The 22674-nt window shown below is 39.8% G+C and overlaps 1 protein-coding gene across 6 annotated transcripts in view; it reads right to left on the bottom strand.

The window, feature by feature from the left end:
• The window catches only part of RNF13 (ring finger protein 13), a 239882-nt gene that overhangs the window by 91120 nt on the left and 126088 nt on the right, over nt 1-22674 (bottom strand). For 4 of the 6 annotated variants that reach the window (XM_036348559.1, XM_036348560.1, XM_036348563.1 and 1 more), the window contains 2 exons: nt 21782-21869; nt 12504-12594 (listed from right to left, as the gene is read on the bottom strand). In XM_036348559.1, coding sequence (XP_036204452.1) covers nt 12504-12594; nt 21782-21797 — 107 coding nt within the window. In that variant the 5' untranslated portion in view covers nt 21798-21869. Of the gene's footprint in view, nt 1-12503; nt 12595-21771; nt 21870-22674 lie in introns of all 6 variants that reach the window. The other 2 variants (XM_036348564.1, XM_036348561.1) reach the window with 2 other exon arrangements.

Here is a 22674-nt window from a genome sequence, read left to right as displayed (position 1 = left end):
AGACAACCAATTGATATTCTCTCTTACATCAATGTTCTCTCTCTCTCTCTCTCTCTCTCTCTCTCTCTCTCTCTCTCTCCAAAATCAATAAAAGATATATCCCTAGGTGAGGATTAAAAACAAAACAAAACAAAACAAATAAGAAACATATATATTTCCACGCTCTGTCCACTGGAAATCCCTCGAAATAAAGACAAATCCAGGAACAATGATCATTAAATTCCACATATAAGTGAGATCCTATGATATTTGTCTTATGGTATTTCTCTAAATACCATAACCAATTAAAAGGAACCAGACCTTGAAGAAATGACTGGTTCCAGGTTAGGGGAACGAAAAGAACAAGACGAATCTGGAACATCTTGTTATACACCAAAAACAAGGGGCAATCAAAAGCTCCTAGATTCCCATCAAAACAATCAGGATTAAACTTGATGGGTCACTGTGAAATCAATAAAGATAATAACTACAATGGATTGAAGCATATGAAATAGGTTTTAACTCATAAGTTCACAATGATACTTTAAGTATATATTAAACCATCTTTGGAAGATGCTAACAAACCAAGTCATTCTGAAAAACAGTAAAGGAAAAGAATCAAGTGGTTATCCTATCTTTCCTAAATGGATTGTACACCAAGGTAATCAAATATTTGATAATAGTCTCCTTTTTAAATTATTATTTATTGATTTGAGAGAGAGAGAAACATCGATTTGTTGTTCCACTTATTTATGTATTTATTGGTTGATTCTTATATGTGCCCTGACTGGGGATCAAACCCACAAGCCTAGCATATCAGGACAATGTTCTTACCAACAGAGTTACCTGGCCAGGGTGATGTAAGTCCTCTTAGGGAAGGATTTTAACTAATAAATGAGGAAAGAATTATAAAATTAAATTACTTGCACCACAAAGATAGAAGCAAATTTGTGTCTCTTGTGGAAATGATACCAAACATAAAGTATTCTTGCCTTACCTATTCTCCCAGGCCCCCAAAAACTCTTGAATTGGAACAAACCTAGAGTCCTAATTAGCAGTTTACAGGAAAAATAAGTAAGAAAGAAATACTCAATAGGATACCCAAAGATTAAATAAGAAAAGTCCAGACTATAGTAAAATTCACAGGGCAAATTAAAAAAAAAAAAACAACAAAAAACTTAAGACATAAGAACCAATGCAGTGTATGGACATTATTTGGGATATTAACAATATTTTTTAAAATAAGATTTCACAAATAGCTGGGAAAATATGAAGACTGAAATATGTTTTGATATTAAATTAATGTTTACTTTTTTTAAAAGGTATAATAATGATAATGTATATTTTTTTATATAACTTTATCATCTAGTGATAAATAAATATTCTGAGATATTTATAGTTGAAATGGTATCTGGAACTTGCTTCAAAATAATCATGGTGTGGGAACATGCTCTAAGTCACTAATCATCCGAGAGATGCTAATCAAAATGCAATGAGGTACCATCTCACACCTGTCAGAATGGCTATCATCAACAAATCAACAAATGACAAGTTCTAGCGAGGATGTGGAGAAAAAGGAACCCTCGTGCACTGCTGGTGGGAATGCAGACTGATGCAGCCATTGTGGAGAACAATATGCAGTTTCCTCAAAAAACTAAAAATGGAACTCCCATTTGACCCTGTGATCCCACTTCTAGGAATATATCCCAAGAAACTAGAAATACCAATCAGAAAGGATATATGCACCCCTATGTTCATAGCAGCACAATTTACAATAGCTAAGATTTGGAAACAGCCTAAGTGCCCATTAGCAGATGAGTGGATTAGAAAGCTGTGGTACATCTACACAATGGAATACAGTGGGGCCTTCACTTACGAGTTTAATTCGTTCCGTGACAGAGCTAGTAACTCAAATTACTTGTATGTCAAATCTTAAACAAGTGAAACACGTGATGCTGGGCTGATGTTGTGGCATTCACTGACATTCGCTGCGCCAACTAGCAGTGGGGTATCTGAAGCTGGCTCGTAACCCGAATTTTAGCTCACAACTCAAAGCAAAAAGTCGGCTTAGAGACGGCTCACATCTCGAAAAACTCGTTAGTTGGGACACTCTTAAGTCAAGGCCCCACTGTACTATGCTGCTATAAAAAGGAAGGAACTCCTACCATTTGCAACAGCATAGATGGACCTGGAGAGCATTATGCTAAGCGAAGTAAGTCAGTTGGAGAAAGATAAATATCACATGATCTCACTCATTTGTGGAATATAATGAACAACATAAACTGATGAACAAAAACAGATCCAGAGACAGAGAAGCATTGATCAGACCATCAAACCTCAGAGGGAAGGCAGGGGAGGGTGGGGGGAAGGGGGAGAGATCAACCAAAGGACTTCTATGCATGCATATAAGCATAACCAATGGACACACACACCAGGGAGATGAGGGCATGAGCAGGGGGTCAATGGGGGACTAAGGACACATATGTAATACCTTAGTCAATAAAGAAAATAAATTTTAAAAAATGCACACCAAAAAAAATAATAATAATGATATGGGAAAGAAAGGGAGGTGAACAGTCTAAATGAAATTGGCCATGAATTGATAATTTTTAAAATGAATGATGAAATTATAGTCATCTCTCTATTTTTAAACATGTTTGAAAGCTACTGTAACAAAAAGCAGAATAAATTAATGAGTGGGTAAGTAGGTAGGTAGGAAATCAGGCTGGCAAATGTATGGGGCAGATCTGTATGTTCAGGTCTTTAGTCCTTTAGACACAATTCTGAAACCTAAAAAAAAAACAAACCTGTAAAAATAATGTCTACAATTCATTTAATAGACAATCTAAACGGAACTGATTTAAGATACTCACACATTCACTGCAAATACACAGGGATTGGCAAAAGTAGGTTTATAATTGTGAATATGCAAAACACAGTTTATTCTAGTGTTATTTATTCATATTTTTCCATATGAACAACTAAACCTACTTTTATCCACCCCTGTATATAATGTGAATATGGGGTGTTCCCTCAAATGTTATTTGGAATGTTACTTAACTTTTAAAAATCTAAAAAATTTTGAATTCCACAATATATCTTTCCTCAAGAGTTGGGATAAAAAATTTGTAAACTTGAATTAACATAGAAAAAATCAAATATTAAGTCAATAAAGCTGTTATAAAATACTATGTATCATATATGAGCACATCACTAATGTGAATATTCAAATATAGGTACAATTAAAAGGTTTCTTAACCATTTGTATGCCATAAGCATCTATAGACACAAGCAGCGGATCTTTTTTAATTAAATTCAAAATATGGTGGCAGTTAACTAGTTAAAACAGTAGCTACTGTTAGAGAATAGCAACATAGGAAATTTCATTTAAATACTTTATATTTCTGAATTGTTCCATAACTTACCAGCATGTATATATTACTTTTTAATTTAAAAATGAATTATTTTAGCCCTGGATGTCATTGTTTGGTGGTAGAGCATCAGCCTGTGCACTGAAAGGTCATGGATTTGATTCCTGATCAAGAGTAAGGATTGGTCCAGGTGCGCTGGCTCAGCCACGGAAACCTTGCCATCTTGAGTGGCTGTTACCGGTATCCAGAGACCAGCTACTAACCCGGCAACAACAGCTCTCAAGCAGCGCGACTACGTGAACTCAGAGGAGCCCTGCTTCTCCCCACAGAAAGGTTAGACTTCCCCCAAAGGTGCGGTTTTCAATTTAGGTTGGAGAGTAGAACGCACGCAGGGTGGGGGGAACTCTGCGCCCCACAAAGACCGCAGCCGTTGGAGCCAGCGTGACCCACGAGTGTGGAAGGGCTCCCCCAGGGCTGCTGGCAGAAGGGAATGCTATAAATAAGCCCAAAGTTGGACTGGACACAAACGGGAAGCCTCAGATTATGCCAGTTTGCCGGCTACTCGGTGTCAGGAGCCAGAGCACGTGCAGAGACTCTGCGCAGATCTGGAAGGTGGAGCCTTGCGAGTTCGCACAATTTCCCAGGCTCTTAAATCTGTGCGTTTGATTATTGAACCCAGTGCATGGGATTACCCAGTTGGGGTCAGTCGCAGAGCTTGTAAGGGAAGGTTGTTTTGGGGGAGCCTAGGAAACAGAGCTGGGAGTGACTACCGGGGAACCAGCTCTGGGCTGAGGACTTTCCCAAACCAGCTTCAGGTACAATAGAGAACACCTGGTCAGAGAGGTTTTATAGCCTCAGAGGTCAATCCCAACACACTGCCACCCAGAGGCAGAGCCACGAACTGAAGCTTCTGTAAATACAGATAAGGGCTATCTGAGAAACCAATACAGCCTGTCTTAAAATCAGGACTGTGGCTTACAACACGGAGGAACAGTGTATCAGAGGGAAATTCAACATTCTCCTGAATACCTGGTGTGCCAAAAAGAGGAGCAGAAGATCTGAAGCACCCTCATTACAGCCCATTTTTAATTATTTTTTTAATTATTGTTTCACCTTTTAACTAAGAAACCATTTTTTTTCTTTTTTCATCACCTGATTTTACCCTTTTAATTACTACATTTTTATTTTTAACCAGTATTATTACTGATACCATTTTACCATTTTTTTTAAGTGTCATTTTATTTTCTCTTTATTTTATTTTGGGACTCAGGTTCTCCATTCTATTTTCATCGTTCCTGTAGCATCATTTTCCTCTACCTCAATTGTGCCACTGTGCTAAAACCCTCTTCCCTACTTTTCTCCTTTTGCTGTCCTGTTTCTCTTACCCTATTCCTGCTTTAGATTTTCCCTATTCTTCTTACCCCCTGTCTAAATTTCACCCTACTTATATATCCCTTTTCCAATCACCTGCTCTAAATCCTTATACACCTCTCCCTTATCTTTCTTCACTATCCAAAAATTTTTTTCTCTTCTTTTCTCTATTGTTTTGTTGTTGTTTGCTTGATTGTTGAGTATATTGGTTTTTTGTGTTTTTTTGGGTTTTTTTTGAGGATTGTTTGTGAGGTTGTTCTGCTTTTTCTGTTTCTTTTTCTGTTTCCGATTCCCCCCCTCCACCCCGCCCAGTTATTTTTATGCTTCTGTTTTCCCTTGCCTCGCTTGATATTATTGGTTGTTTGTAGTTTGTATTCACTCCGGGGATCTGTTGCTGGAATTTGTTGGGATTAGTGGCGGTTCTATCGGAGTTTTCTCCTCATATGAAGAGTCTCCTCCCTTCTTCTACTTCATTCTCTTTACTCTCTCTCTCTCTCTTTTTTTTTCTGTTTTCTTCTCTATCTTTTTCTCTTCTTTCTTCCTTATCCCCCACCTCTCTTAGCTCGGGTGGCCACCTTTATTTGGGATTATTAATACCGTAAATACATTTGTGTTCAGTGCCTGGTACGTTGTGCCTTGTTGTGTTGTATTTTGTGCCTTTAAATCAACGCAGCAGATCCAAGCAACAGCGGCCTCCTGATCACCACACGCTCTGTCAGAGGAACAGCTGCGGTGTGTGAAGCCTCCCTCCACCAGCCAGAAGAGTCACAACAGCTGTGAACAGCACCCATCAGAGGACCTGCTCCCAACAGAGGAGCAGCTGCTACCACAACCGCCCAAGGATCAACCACAGCCCGAGGAGCCACAGCGACCTAGGGAGCAGCCACTGAACGACTCAATATCTATATATGTCAGTGAGATCAAACATGGGTAGACAAAGAAATCCTCAAAGGAAAGAAAAGGAGGACTCGCCAGAAAAGCAGCTAAGTGATAGAGAGGCATGCAACATGACAGAAAAAGAATTCAGAATAAGGATCCTAGAGTGCATAAACTGGATGGAGGAAAAAATCGACAACTTATACAAGAAGCAAGAAGAAACAGATGAAAAAATCAATAACATACTCAAGAAGCTAGAAGAAACAGATGAAAAAATCAACAACTTAAGTAAGACCCAAGAAGAAATGAAGAGCGATATAGCTGCAATAAAAAACACCATTGAAAGTATCAACAGTAGACTAGGAGAAGTGGAAGACCGAATTAGTGAATTAGAAGACAAGGAAGCAAAACACACCCAAAATGTACTGCAATTGGAGAAAAAAATTAAAAGACAGGAGGAGAGTCTAAGGGAGCTTTGGGACAACATGAAACGAAACAACATATGAATAATAGGGGGTCCAAAACAAAAGAAAGAGGAATAAGGATTAGAAAACCTATTCGAAGAAATAATATCAGAAAACTTCCCTGAGGTGGGGAAGAAAAAAGTCACACAAGCCCAGAGAGTCCCAAGCAAGGTGAACCCGAAAAGACCCAAACCAAGACAAATCATAATTACCATGGCAAATGTTCAGACAAAGAGAGAATCTTAAAGGCTGCAAGAGAGAGATGGAAAGTTACATACAAGGGATCTCCCATTAGATTATCAAATGATTTCTCAACAGAAACACATCAGGCCAGAAAAGAATGGACGGAAATTTACAAAGTGATGCAAAGCAAAGGACTGAATCCAAGAATACTCTATCCAGCAAGGCTATCATTCAAACTTGAAGGGGAAATAAGAAGCTTCACAGACAAAAAAAAAGGCTAAGGGAGTTTATCACCACCAAGCGAGCAATGCAAGAAATGCTAAAGGGACTGGTGTAAAAAGAAGAAATAAAAAGCTCAGAAAGAAAACAGCCACACAAAAAAAGAAATGGCTACAAACAAGTACCTTTCAATAATAACTTTAAATGTAAACGGGCAAAATGCTCCAACCAAAAGACATCGAGTGGCTGAATGGATAAAAAATCATGACCCATACATTTGCTGTCTACAAGAGACCCACCTCATTAGAAGGGACTCACACAGACTGAAAGTGAAGGGATGGAAAAATACCTATCAGGCAAATGGAAAGGAAAAGAAAGCTGGCGTAGCAATACTTATATCGGACAAAATAAACCTCAAAGTGAAGGCCATAATAAGATATAAGGAAGGCCATTTCATAATACTAAAGGGATCAATACAACAAGAAGATATAACCCTGGTAAACATATATGCACCCAATGCAGGAGAACCCAAATACATAAAAAAACTCCTGGAAGATATCAAAGGAGAGATTGACAACAATACAATCATAGTAGGGGACTTTAATACACCACTAACATCACTGGATAAATACTCTAGACAAACAATCAGCAAACAAACAGCAATCCTAAATGACTCACTAGATCAGATCGACTTAATTGACATCTTCAGAACACTTCACCCCACAGCCATGTAATATACATTCTACTCAAGTGCTCATAGGACAGATTCAAAAATAGACCACATATTGGGTCACAAACAAAGTCTCCCCAAATTCAAGAGGATTGAAATCATATCAAGCATCTTCTCAGACCACGATGGCATAACATTAGAAATAAACTACAATAAAAACAACCCAAAATACTCAAACACTTGGAAGCTGAAAAGCATGTTATTAAATATTGATTGGGTTACCAATGAGATCAAAGAAGAAATTAAAAACATCCTGGAAACTAATGACAATGAAAACACAACAATCCAAAACCTATGGGACACAATGAAAGCAGTCCTGAGAGGGAAGTTTATAGCTCTACAGGCCTATCTCAAAAAACAAGAAAAAATGGTAGTAAATCACCTAACTCTACCACTCAAAGAATTAGAAAGGCAGCAACAAGAAAACCCCAGAGTGAGCAGAAGGAAGGAGATAATAAAGATTAGAGCAGAAATAAATGACATAGAGACCAAAAAAAATAATACAGAAAATCAATGAAACCAAGAGCTGGTTCTTTGAAAGGATAAACAAGATTGACAAACCTCTAGCCAGGCTCACCAAGAAGCAAAGAGAGAGGACCCAAATACACAAAATCAGAAATGATATAGGCAAAATAACAACAGACCCCACAGAAATACAAATCATTGTTAAAAAATACTATGAACAACTCTACTCCAACAAACTAGACAACCTTGATGAAATGGACATATTCCTAGAAAAATACAACATTCCAAAACTCAATCAGGAAGAATCTACAAATCTCAATAGGCCAATAACTATGGAAGAAATTGAGGCAGTCATCAAAAAGCTTCCAGCAAACAAAAGTCGAGGACCAGACGGCTTCACAGGGGAATTTTACCAAACATTCAAGAAAGAACGAAAACCTATCCTCCTCAGACTACTACAAAAAATTCAGGAGGAAGGAACACTTCCAAGCTCATTCTATGAAGCCAGTATCACCGTAATACCAAAACCAGGTAAAGACAACACAATGAAAGAGAATTACAGGCCAATATCCCTCATGAACATAGATGCCAAAATCCTCAACAAAATCTTAGCAAATCGGATCCAGCAGTACACCAGAAAGATCATACACCACGACCAAGTAGGATTTATCCCAGGGATGCAAGGATGATACAATATCCGCAAATCAATAAACGTGATACATCACATAAACAAATTGAAAGAAAAAAACCACATGGTCATATCAGTGGATGCAGAAAAAGCATTTGACAAAATCCAACACCCATTTTTGATAAAAACTCTCAGCAAGGTGGGAGTAGAAGGATCATACCTCAACATAATAAAAGCCATATATGACAGGCCCACAGCCAACATCATACTCAATGGACAAAAACTAACACCATTTCCCCTAAGAACAGGAACAAGACAGGGATGCCCGCTCTCACCACTCCTGTTCGACATAGTACTGGAAGTATTAGCCGTTGCAATTAGACAAGAAGAAGAAATAAAAGGCATCCAAATTGGAAAAGAGGAAGTAAAACTGTCCTTATTTGCAGACGACATGATATTATACATACAAAATCCTAGAGACTCCATCAAAAAGCTACTAGACTTAATACATGAATTTGGCAATGTAGCAGGATACAAAATTAACCCCAAGAAATCTGAGGCATTTCTATACACCAATAGTGAACTTTCAGAAAGAGAGATTATAAAAGCAATCCCATTCACCATCGCACCAAAAAAATTAAACTACCTAGGAATAAACTTAACTAAAGAGGTAAAAGACCTCTACTCAGAAAACTACAGGACGTTGAAAAAAGAGATAGAGGAAGACATAAACAGATGGAAGAACATACCGTGTTCTTGGATTGGTAGGATCAACATCATTAAAATGTCCATACTACCCAAAGCAATCTATAAATTCAACGCACTTTCCATTAAAACACCAACGGCATACTTCACAGATCTAGAACGAACTCTCCAAATATTCATCTGGAATAAAAAAAGACCCCGAATAGCTGCAGCAATCCTGAGAAAGAACAAAGTAGGTGGGATCTCAATACCAGATATCAAGCTGTATTACAAAGCCACTGTTCTCAAAACCGCCTGGTACTGGCACAAGAACAGACATATAGATCAATGTAATACAATAGAGAGCCCAGAAATCGGCCCGAACCAATATGCTCAATTAATATTTGACAAAGGAGGCAAGAACATACATTGGAGCCAGGATAGTCTCTTCCATAAATGGTGTTGGGAAAATTGGACAGATATATGCAAGAAAATGAAACTAGACCACCAACTTACACCATACACAAAAATAAACTCAAAATGGATAAAGGACTTAAATGTACGACAGGAAACCATAAAAATTCTAGAAGAATCCAAAGGCAACAAAATCTCAGACATATGCCGAAGCAATTTCTTCACTGATACAGCTCCTAGGGCACTTGAAACTAAATAGAGAATGAACAAATGGGACTACTTCAAAATAAAAAGCTTCTGCACAGCAAAAAAAACCATCAACAAAACAACGAGAAAACCCACTGTGTGGGAAAACATATTTGCCAATGTCATATCTGATAAGGGCCTAATCTCCAAAATTTATAGGGAACTCATACAACTTAACAAAAGGAAGATAAACAATCCAATCAAAAAATGGGCAAAGGATCTAAATAGACACCTTTCAAAAGAGGGCATTCAGAAAGCCAAGAGACATATGAAAACATGCTCAAAGTCACTAATCATCCAAGAGATGCAAATCAAAACAACAATGAGGTACCATCTCACACCTGTCAGACTGGCTATCATCAACAAATCAACAAACGACAAGTGCTGGAGAGGATGTGGAGAAAAAGGAACACTTGTGTACTGCTGGTGGGAATGCAGACTGGTGCAGCCACTATGGAAGACAGTATGGAGTTTCCTCAAAAAACTAAAAATGGAACTCCCATTTGACTCTGTGATCCCACTTCTAGGAATATATCCCAAGAAAACAGAAACACCAATCAGAAAGAATATATGCGCCCATATGTTCATAGCAGCACAATTCACCATAGCTAAGATCTGGAAACAGCCTAAGTGCCCATCAGTAGATGAATGGATTAGAAAACTGTGGTACATCTACACGATGGAATACTAGGCTGCTGTAAAAAAAGAAGGAACTCCTACCATTCGCAACGGCATGGATTGAACTGGAGAGCATTATGCTAAGTGAAATAAGCCAGTCAATGAAGGAAAAATACCACATGATCTCACTCATTCATGGATAATAGAGACCAGTATAAACTTTTGAACAGTAATTGATACAGAGGCAGAGCTGCCTCGAACAGATTGTCAAAATGCAGCGGGAAGGCTGGGGAAAGTTGGGAGGCAGGATGGAGGGGTATAAGAGATCAACCAAAGGACTTGTATGCATGCATATATGCATAACCAATGGACATGGGACGCTGGGGGTTGGGGGAGGCCAGGGGATAGTCAAGGGCCGGGCGGAAAAAAAAAGACACATATGTAATACCCTTTGTAATACTTTAAGCAATAAAAAAAAAAAAAAAAAAGAAAAGAAAAATAAAATACTGTAAAAGTAAAAGCCCTTCGACTTCAAATACAGATGGCATCTCTTTATCTCAAAAAAAAGAAAAAAAAAAAAAAAAGAGTAAGGATCGATCCCTGGCTCCAGTTGGGGCATGTGTGGGAGGCAACCAAGTAATGTGTCTCCATCAGATTGATGTTTCTCTCTCTAGTTCCCTCCCGTCCACTCTAGAAATCAGTAGAGCCCTAGGCGGTTTGGCTCAATGGATAGAGCATCGGCCTGCAGACCGAAGGGTCCCAGGCTCGATTCTGGCCAAGGGCACATGCCCAGGTTGTAGGCTCAATCCCCAGTAGGGTGCGTGTAGGAGGCAGCTGATCAATGATTCTCTCTCATCATTGATGTTTCTATCTCTCTCTCCCCTCTCCCTTCCTCTCTGAAATAAAAATATATTAAAATTGGTTAAAAAAATATAAATCAGTAGAAAAAAATATCCTCGGGTAAGAATTAACAACAACAAAAAATAGTGTAATTTTATAACAAAAAACAAGGCTCTAAAATACATATTAAAATATACAGAATTTTTCTAAATGGCACAGCAATATTGAGGTAAAAGCAAATATTAGTTCTCCCCCTCCATGGCTGACACAATAGCATCTTTTTTAAAAAATTATTTTTATTGATTTCAGAGATGAAGGGAGAGGAATAGAGAGATAGAAACATCAATAATGAGAAGCATTGACAGGCTGCCTCCTACACGCCTCTTACTAGGGATTGAGCACACAACCCAGGCATTTGTCCTGATTGTGAATTGAACCATGACCTCCTGGTCTATAGGTCAATGCTCAACCACTGAGCCACACCAGTCAGGCAATAGCATCTTGATTAACTATTTTTAAAACAATATCCAAAATTACATTCCCTAACTTAATAATTACATTCAGAGCATATAATAAGTGAACTGTATTTTAAATATCAAAACTAAAGAGGGAAAATGGCAAAAGTAGTAAACAAAAAGCCCTCTTATGCATATTCAAACTCAAATATTCATGGATTTATTCCCCCTAAATAATTACAATTGAATTTCATTATGCCAGTTTCCTCTTCTGGCAAATGTACATAAGAGATACAATAACCTCTAGAATGTTTCTGTGATAATTAAATGGACAACAAATATAAAAGTTTTGCCTGGCACCTGCTAAATACTCAATAAATATTATTGCTTTTACTATTAATATTATTATTGTTCCTCTTGGTCAGAAGCCTGCTCCTGCCCACTGCGTTTGAGAATCTGTGTCAGGGAAGAAGCTCTGAAGTGTTGGCTATGTCAGATGAGAAAGCTGTGCCTTAAGTGATTTGGAGAACTTCCAGAGAGAAGTTTTTATTCCAAATTAAACTTTTCAAACTTTCAAACAAACTTTTTATCTCTGTAAAAGTTAGTTACTTAATACACTGTGTTTTGGATTCTGTCTTTATAAAATAACAAACTATAATAAAATACAAATATGTCTTAATGAAAAGTGTCATATAAATGTTCATCATATTGTTTCTAAATAACAATAGTTTCATTAAACCATAAAAACAGTTTTATCTTTTTAGCAAATTGGTGCCTTAATCTCTCTAGCATGAAGATATTTTCAATATGTAACCATATAGAGGAAATAGTACTAGTAAGTATTAAAGTCATAATGACTTAAGAGATAATTTAGCACAATAGAGCATTCTAAAATATAACCTTGATTACAGTTAATATTATCTAATATCTACATGATTATTTTTTATATTCATTACTTACCCTCTTTCATATGTGAATTCATCTTTTAGGGAATTAGCTGATGATTCACCAATAAAGACAGATGGTATATCAATTTTCTTTAGCACACCAACTGTATAAAACAATAATAAAATTATTCTTAAAAGCCTATACTTAATGTACATTCAACTTAATTTTCTTCCAGCATATGCAACTGGAACCAATCAACTCAAATTATATATTGGTTGATTCTCCCAATAATAGATTTATACCATCATCAAAGTGGCTGAGAAATACTACATACTTAAGTAACAAAAGCTAACATTTTGCTTATATACATTATATACTATCTCAATAGTCCTGAGAATGAAATATAATTATATTTAATATTTCCATTTGACTTATCCTTTATAGACATAATTAACTATTAGAAAAGGATGAAGAGAGAATTTAATTTTTCTTTCCACACTTAATTCCTGAATGAAAGCGAAAAAACTTTTTTTACATACCCATTCCCAGGAGAGGTGCAAGCCTAAGAATGTAAGAAAAGACCACTTCACACCAGTCTGAAAAATGACAGCACACATACACTTTCAGAAGTGAAAGGGTGGCAGGAATTGAGAAAGGCATAGGACAGGAAAGTTAGGTAAATTTCTACTTCCTCCAAATCCTAGATTTTGTGGTAAATCTTTGTGTTTTGGCTGGTGTCCTGAGAAATTTGACCCTTATACCGATATTACAAAACCAAAAACAAATGGCAAAAGAAAAAAAAAATTACCCATTACTCAGGAAGAGAAATAAAACAATCCTCTTAATGTTACTGTAGAAAAAGCAGCCTTATTTTTAGCTGTGAGTTAATTTAACAGACTTGGCTTTAGACAAAGCCCACTTGTTTTCTTTTGTAATATTTTTCCCAATAACTCTGTTCTATATTTCTTTAAAAAATGCATATTCATTATTTATTTTTAAAGGCAGGGAGAACACAAGAATACAGAACATAGCCATAATCCTTTTCACACAAAGACCAAGCAAGGTTTTATTTGATAAATCTTTGGGTTTTTTTTGTTTATTTTGTTTTGTTTATTGATTTTAGAGGGAAGGAGAGGGGGAGAATCATCAATGTGAAAAACATCAATTGGCTGCCTCTTGCATGTGCCCACTGGGGATTGTACCCACCACTTGGTATGTGTCCTGACCAGGAATCAAACCCTCGACTCTTTGATGCATAGGATGACACGCCAACCAACTGAGCTGCCCTACCAGGGCACTTTTCTTGTGACAAATACATGTAATTATGTAGCCACCACCACAATCAAAATATAGAATGTTCTATCACCCCTACAAATAATTCCTTTGTGCCCCTTTATAGTCAACCCATGCCCCCAACCTCAGCAACCACTAATGTGTTTTTCTTTAATCCTTATAAAGACACTAGAGGCCTGATGCACAAAAATTTGTGCACTCGGGGAGGGGGGGGTCCCTCAGCCCGGCCTGTGCCCTCTTGCAGTCTGGGACCCCTCGGGAGATAACGACCTGCTGGCTTAGGCCTGCTCCCGGGTGGCAGAGGGCAGGCCTAATCCCTAGGTGCAGGCCCTGGTCGGGCTCAGAGCAGGGCCGATTGGGGAGTTGGGGCGCCGCCCCCTGTCATGCACAGAGCAGGGTGGATTGGGAGGTTGCGATGCCACCCTCAGTCATGCTCAGGGTAGGGCCAATTGGGAGGTTGGGGCACCGCCCGCTGTCAAACTCAAGGCAGGGTCGATGGGGAGGTTGCGGCGCCACCCCCTGTCATGCACAGAGCAGGGTCAATCAGGGGGTTGGGGAGCTCCCCCCTGTCACTCACAGAGTAGGGCAGATAGGGGAGTTGGGGCACCGCCCCCTGTCACACACAGAGCAGGGCGGATCAGGGGGTTGGGGCGCCGCCCTTTATCACCCACAGAGCAGGGCCGATAAGGGGGTTGGGGCGCCGCCACTCTCACACTCAGGGCAGGGCCAATGGGGAGGTTATGGCTATATCCCATCACACACAGAGCAGGGCCCGTGGGGTGGGGGGGTTGGGGCGCAGCACCCTGTCACACACAGAGAAGGGCTGATCAGGGGGTTGGGGTTCCACACCCTGTCACACACAGAGCCGCAAGGCGATCAGGGGGTTAGGGAGCTCCCCCCTATCAGGCACAGAGCAGGGCCGATCAGGGGGTTGGGGCACCTTCCTGTCAGGAACAGAGGAGGGTGGATAGGGAGGTTGTGGCCCCGCCCCCTGTCACACACAGAGCCGCAGGGCGATCACGGGGTTTGGGCGTTGCCCCCGTCACACTGATCCCGGTGCCGGGAGGCCTTGCGGCTCCGCTGATCCTGGTGCTGGGAGGCATATTACCCTTTTACTATATAGAATAGAGACCTGGTGCATGGGTGGGGGCTGGCTGGTTTGCCCTAAAGGGTGTCCTGGATCAGGGTGGGGGTCCCCACTGGGGTGCCTGGCCAGCCTGGGTGAGGGGATGATGGCTGTTTGCAGCTGGTCACACACCCTTCAGGGTGGGGGTCCCCACAGGGGTGCCTGGCCAGTCTGGGTGAGGGGGTGAGGGCTGTTTTCAGGCTGGCGGGTGACTGAAGCTCCCAACTGCTCCTTTTTTTCTTTTCTTTTTTATTCTGGGCCAGCTTTAGCTCTGAGGCTCCAGCTCTGAGGCCTCAGCTGCTGAAAACAGGTATCTGATTTGTTTCACTTCTATAATCGAAACTCTGTATCAACTCCAGCTCTGAGATCCAGGCCGGCTGAAAGCTGGTTTCTGGGGTTTTGTTTAGCCTCTATATTTGTTACTATGTTTCTTAAACTGCAAGCTCAGAGGCCAGCAAGGCAGGCGGGGAACGCTGGTTTCCTCCGTCACTGAAGCAAGCAAGCCTCATGTTCAGTTTAAGCTGCCTGGCTGCCAGCTGCCATCTTGGCTGGCAGTTAATTTGCATATCTCGCTGATTAGCCAATGGGAAGGGTAGTGGTCGTACGCCAATTACCATGTTTCTCTTCTATTAGATAGGATATTTTAATGTTTTATTTTAAACTCTTGATATTCCTTGGTAGGATACATTTTTCCACTTCCAGATTGGTTGTTTTAAGAAAATATAATCATTGATTCCCACTCATTTTCTCTTTCTCCTCTCTCTCTCTCTCTCTCTCTCTCTCTCTATCTCTCAAACACACACACACACACACACACACACACACACACACACACACATACCCTACAAGCCCCAGGAAGGTAGGAACCAAAATGGTGAGTAAAGGAATTTTTTTTTTTTTTTTTTTTTTAAATATATTTTATTGATTTTTTACAGAGAGGAAGGGAGAGAGACAGAGAGTTAGAAACATCGATGAGAGAGAAACATCGATCAGCTGCCTCCTGCACATCTCCCACCGGGGATGTGCCCGCAACCCAGGTACATGCCCTTGACCGGAATCGAACCTGGGACCCTTCAGTCCACAGACCGACGCTCCATCCACTGAGCCAAACCGGCTTCGGCAGGAATTTTTAATCACTATTTTTACATCAGTGGGAATAAAATTTTATTGTTACACCAGCAGGATCATATAATAATGGGGCATAGTGTGAGTTTTTCTTCAATTCAGTGATACACTTCAGAGATCCTGTCATGTCAGTAAAAATCCACCCCATTGTTTTAATGGTGGAGAGGTACTGATATAATCACATACATTTTATGAAGATATTTTCTAGCTTGCTAAGAGATCTTCCTCTATCACATAGTTTACAGTTTAATTTATTTGACACTTAAAACTTGGAATTATATATCCTTTGTAAAAGGAATGTTTTAGTCTTTCATGAAGATATTCTGATACACTCAAAGAGAAACTTTTGGGTTGTAACTACTGGCTTATAATTATTGCAAGTAACATACTTCTGTGACTTATACCTAAGAGATGTTAAAAGCTTCTCATTTTAGTCAAAAGATTAAGAAAGGGGACAATGATGTATGCAAATATGAATAGCCATATTGGAGACTCTGCAACACTATTTATATACTAAAAACATGTTCTAGTTGACAAAATATTTTTAGAAACACTAAATTTTAATTCTGATCCACAAAACAACTCCATGAAGTAATCAAATAGTATTATCATGATATCATAGACCAGTGATAGCAAATCTATGACATGCGTGTCAGAGGTGACACGCGAACTCATTTTTTTGGTTGATTTTTCTTTGTTAAATGGCATTTAAATATATAAAATAAATATCAAAAATATAAATCTTTGTTTTACTATGGTTGTAAATATCAAAAACTTTCTATATGTGACACGGCACCAGAGTTAAGTTAGGGTTTTTCAAAATGCTGACATGCCGAGCTCAAAAGGTTTGCCATCACTGTCATAGACAAATCATACTTTAAATGGCCAGCCCAACCTCTCCAGATTCACATATCCAATTGCCTGTTTGATATTTCCACTTGATTGCATAACAGATGTTTCAAATTTAATGTTTTCAATTGGGACTCTCAATGTTTCAGTTCTACTAGTCTTTCTTATCTCTGTAAATAGCAAAACTACTCACCTAGTTTCTCAGGGTAAATATCTTGGAGTCATCCTGGACTCTTCCCTTTTCCTTATTCCTCATAACAAATCCTATCAACTTCAAAACAAGTCCATAATTCTATCACTTCTCAACACAATCACTGCCAACACTCCAGATCACCATCACCTCTTCCTTGCTGCTGCAGCAACATTCTAACTCGCATCTACTGGCACTCTTGCCCATTTTTTTCCCTGCAGTCTATTCTCAAAAGGGATCGCAACCAAAGTGGCCATTTAAAAATATGTCAGATCACCTCACACCTCTATATAAAATACATATAGAACAAATTCCAAAGTCCTACAGGATCTGGCCCCTGGCTCACTCTCTAACCTCATCCCCTACCACTTTCTCTGACCTTTGCTCAATTAATACCAGCCACTGTCACACCTTGAAACACCAAATATGCTTCCAGCTTTCTGTTTGTTGTTCCCTTTCCTTGGAAAACTCCTCCTCAGCCTCTCACTTTAGACTTATGCTTAAATGTCAAAGCCTCATATGCAGAAGTCTTCTTTGACCACCCTATTTAAAAGATCCCTCCCCTCATCCCTGTCACTTTATATCCCTTTAGCCAAAAAGGTTTTTCTTCATAGTACCTGTTACTATGTGAAATATAGCATATCTCTTTGTGTTCATTTCCTCTCTCCCACTCTAGAATCCTATCTAATAAAGAGTGAATATGCTAATTGACCCTCGTGCCATCGCAAAGATGGTGGCTCCCACCGCCAATAAGGAGGGAATATGCTAATTTACTGCCCCGACCTCAAGGATGGCAGCACCCACAGGCAATAACAAGGGAATATGCTAATTGACTGCCTTGCCCTCAAAGATGGTGATGCCCACAGCCACAAGATGGCGGCGCCCAGCCCCCTCAGCCCCCCAGCCACCCAGGGCCGGCCCGAGGCGCAGGCAAGCCTCAGATGGCGGCTGCCCAGCAGCCCAGGGCTGACCCAAGGTGCAGGAGGCTTGTGCTGCCAGCAGTGGTAGCAGCGGAGGTGTGATAGGGCATCGCCTTCCCCTGATCGCCGGGTCACCTCCCACCCTTGAGGGCTCCCGGACTGTGAGAGAGAGCAAGCCGGGCTGAGGGACCCCCCGTCCAGTGCATGAATTTTCATGCACCAGGCCTCTAGTCTATACAATAAAGAGCCAGGGTCCTAACAACAATTACGACCAAAGTCTTGACCAGACCTGAAGTCAGTGCTAGGTTGCCATGGCGACCCAGCACTGACTGGGGCCGGTGCAGGTGCCCCGACCCAGCACTGACTGCCTAGGGGGCTGTGGATCAGGCCCTGAGCGAGGTCTGCAGGCAAAGGGGCAGGGTCTGATCCGTAGCCTCTGTGGCAGCTGTTGATCAGAACTTGCCTCTCTTTCTCTCCTGGCATGGCCAACAGCCGTGCCTCCATTTCTCTCCACCGGGGCTGCTGATCAGCCCTGCCTTTCTGATCAGGCCCCGTTGATAGGCCCAGAGATGCTGACTGGCATAGAAACTGACCAATCAGAACCAAATTGGCCGGCAGCGGAGGGCAGTTGGGGGTGATCAGGCAGGCAGAGGCAGTTAGGTGAGATCAGGCAGGCAGGCAGTGAAATTAGGGGCAATCAGGCAGGCAGGCAGGTGAGTGGTTAGGAGCCAGTGGTCCCAGATTGTGAGAGAGGTGACCGTTTGGAGTGGGTGCAGGCTGGGCTGGGGGAACTTCCCCCCCTCCATGCACAAATTTTGTGCACTGGGCCTCTAGTGTAATAATAGTAACAGTAGCAATAATAATAATAGCTAAATAACCATTAAATGATTACTAAGAACCAGGCGGTCTTCTAAATAGTTTATATGTTATAATTCATTCAATCCTCACAAAAACCCAATGAGTTAAGTATTATTATTCTATTTACAGATCAGAAAAGTGAGGCACAGAGATGTTAGGTAACATAGTCAAAGTCACACAGCTAGTAAGTGGTAGAGCTGGGATTCAAACCCTGGCAGGCTGTCCCCAGAAACCACACCCTTAACTACTGCATTCTGCTACTTCAAAGAAAGGTATAGAAACTGACCAATCAGAACCAAATCTGGATGAAGTGTGAGGAGCCAAAAGCTCCATGAAGTGTGAGGAGCCAAAAGCTCCACCTCCTAGGCAGCCAGTGGCTCCTCACACTTCATCCAGATTTGGTTCTGATTGGTCAGTTTCTATGCCAGAGGTATGTTTCTATTCACAGAGCCTTAAACTGTGTCAATCCCTGCTGTAGTCATGGTACCTAAAATAGTGCTTGATAGACTGCCAAAAGAAAACATTTGCTGAAGGAAGAAAGCAATGAAAACAGAAGAAACAAACCAAGACATATTGATAACTTGTCTTGGTTACACAGTTAGGCATTCGCACAACTTGGACTCAAACTTGAAGCTCTCGACTCCTAATCTAGGTTCTTCCCACTCTGCCATGGCATAGGTTTTCTCATATCCCTATCTCATATGAGCTTCCCAATCTTGTCAGGTCAAATAAAAATCAAAACTATTCATACTTTTATAGATGAAAATAAAGGACTTAATATTTTATTAATAATAAAATAAAGGACTTAATTAACTTTCCCAAGGGTGCAGGTAAATAAAAATCCCTTCATCAAGTCCTCTAATTCCCAAGCAGTGGTTGTTAAATTTTTGTAAAATGCAGGAGCCTCAATGGTACTTCATGCATTCTGCCACGATTATGAGAATTTAATTAGCTAGAAGTTTAAAATAGTATTTTAAAAGATATGCCCGGCCAGTATAGCTCAGTAGTTGAGCAGCAACCCATGAAAGAAGAGGTCACTGGATGGTTCCTGGTCATGGCACATCCCTAGGTTGCAGGCTCCATTCCCCGTAGGGTGTGTGAAGAAGGCAGCCAATTAATGTTTCACCCTAATCGCTATTTCTCTCTCTCTCTCCCTTTCTCTCTCTAAAAGCAATAAAAACATATTTTTAAAAAATAAAAATAATTTAAAATATAAAGAAATTAACTAAGGAACTTATTCCTAGAATGTTTCTTTCTTATATATTGTAAGTTTGCCTCAGATTATATTAGGAGTAAGAAGGAAAAGAGTTCTACTCAAACAACAAGAATAATGTCTTATGCTATAAAAATACTTTTCTGGTTAAGGAATTCAAAATATTTCCTATTAAAGATGTAGTTATTTAAAGTCCTAAATACATTCCAATAAAGTATGTCAGTCTATAGCTGTGTGTGTGTGTGTGTGTGTGTGTGTGTGTATGTGTGTGTGTCTCCCCAACATCATCAAACAATTCAATTGAACTCAAGTCTGATGTTATATAGCCGGAGACAGCATCAAATTCCAAAGGTTTAGTCTCACAAGACAAGACACCCATCTTTCAGAAGCCAATTGCAAATCCACATTATCATCTGTGCTTCTAACTGACTAGCTATAGACTGGAGGTTCCACCACCCCTTCCCCTTGGGTCCAGTTAATTTGCTATAGCAGATCACAAAACTCAGAGAAATATTTTACTTACTAAATTACCAGTTTATTATGAAAGACTATAACTCAGGAACAGACAGATAGAAGAGATATACACGACAAGGTACATGTGAAGGGGCACAGAGCTTCCAGGCCCTATCCAGGCACACAACTCTACCAGCACCTCTACACATTCACCAACCCAAAGCTTTCCAAACCTGTCCTCTTGGTTTGTTTTTGGGTTTTTGTTGTTGTTTGTTTTTTGTTTTGTTTTTTAATGGAGGCTTTTTTACATAGGCAAGCTTGATAAAATAATTAGCCATTGGCAATACATTCAAACTCCAGCCCTTCTCCTCTCCTTGAAGGTCAGGAATGGAACTGAAAGTTCTAACACTCTTAACACATGGTTGGTTTCCTGGCAACCAGTCCCCATCCTTAGATGGGGTCCAAAGTCATTTCATCAACATAACAAAAGACCTATTTTATCACTCTCATTAAATTAAATGAAAGTGCACAGCTTTCTGATTAAAGCCAGTAATTTTATTAAAATTGGCTAATTTTCCTTACAAGCTAATATTCAGTACAGAGTAAGGAACGATATTCCCATTTTAAATGAAAAGCTAGCACTGGCTTGTGTGGCTCATTTGGCTAAGTATAATCTCATGTACCAAAAGGTTGCCCATTCTATTCCCGGTCAGGGCACATGCCCAGATTGTTAGCTCTATTCCAGGTAGGAGGTGTGCAGGAGGCAGCCTATAGATGTTTCACTCTCACATTGATATTTATCTCTCCTTCTTCCTTCCCCTCTCTCTAAACATCAATTAAAACTATAAATAAATAAATAAATAAATAGCTACAGACACATCAATGTATGTTAAGTGGCTAATAACCAAATTGTATTTAAGAAAGCACAAGTATGTGGCTGTGAAATTCCACAAGAATACAGTAGCCTCACAGCCTAAAATTTAATCTTGTGAATCTCTAAATAAATCAGAAAAATTCTTCTATGGCATCTTTAACTCAGCATGCTTATCTCTACTGAAAGTTTTGGTTTTCCTTTGGTTTTTTCCAAAACATCAACATATCTTCTAAAATGAAATAAATTGGTTTAAAAAAAAAAAAAACTGTTTGGAAAAGAATAAGTCAATTCCATTTCTATTGTGAATAAAATTGTCCTAAGGGGGTTAAAAATTGGGAATCACCATTGTGATAGAAAATAAATTCTGCTTTAAAAAACAAATGAGAGAAGAAGAATTTATACAAAAGATCTGTCAAACAGGAGAGAAGAAAAGTGATACCTGTACTTACTGTCGTTGGATCCCATGCTAATGAGCTCATCAGAATCAACATTATGAACTATGGCTGCTTTGTATCCTGCTCTCTGTGCATTTAAAACCTGCAAGTCAGAAAACAGTAATTATATGAAGAAGAAAGCACTTTGTCACAAAGTCCCTCAGCTTCAACAAACAAGTCAACAAGTCTATACCATATTCTGGGGCTTCTTTTATCTATAACGCGTAGCCTGGTGCACGAAATCCATGCACATTAAAAGGGAATTAATTAGCGGAGATATTTTAATATTGGTATTTGCCCTTTCTCTATATTTTGTGGTTCTCAACCTTCTGGCCCTTTAAATACAGTTCCCCATGTTGTGACCCAACCATAAAATTACTTTTGTTGCTACTTCATAACTGTAATGTTGCTACTGTTATGAATCGCAATGTAAATATCTGATATGCAGGATGGTCTTAGGCGACCCCTGTGAAAGGGTCGTTCGACCACCAAAGGGGTCGCGGACCCACAGGTTGAGAACCACTGCTATAATAGAAATGTGTGGTGAAAGGAAATGAATTAAATGTATATGAAAATCCTATCTAATAAAAGAGAAACATGGTAATTAGCATACATCCGCTACCTTTCCCATTTGCATATCAGGGCGATATGCAAATTAACTGCCAACCAAGATGGCAGCTGGCAGCCAGGCAGCTTGAAGCCAACATGAGGCTTGCTTGCTTCAGTGACGGAGGACTCCAACATTCCCTGCCTGCCTTGCCGGCCGCTGAGCCTGCGGTTTGAAACATTGTTACAAATATAGAAGCTAAACAAAACCCCAGAAACCTGCTTTCAGCCAACCAGGATCTCAGAGATAAAGTTGATACTGTGTCGATTATAGAAACCAAACAAACCAGATACCTGCTTTC

Source organism: Myotis myotis, unplaced genomic scaffold (assembly GCF_014108235.1).
Source record: "Myotis myotis isolate mMyoMyo1 unplaced genomic scaffold, mMyoMyo1.p scaffold_m19_p_2, whole genome shotgun sequence".
NCBI lineage: Eukaryota > Metazoa > Chordata > Mammalia > Chiroptera > Vespertilionidae > Myotis > Myotis myotis.
The sequence above is the reverse complement of the archived record's forward strand: the minus strand, read 5'-3'. Positions and strand labels throughout refer to the sequence as shown.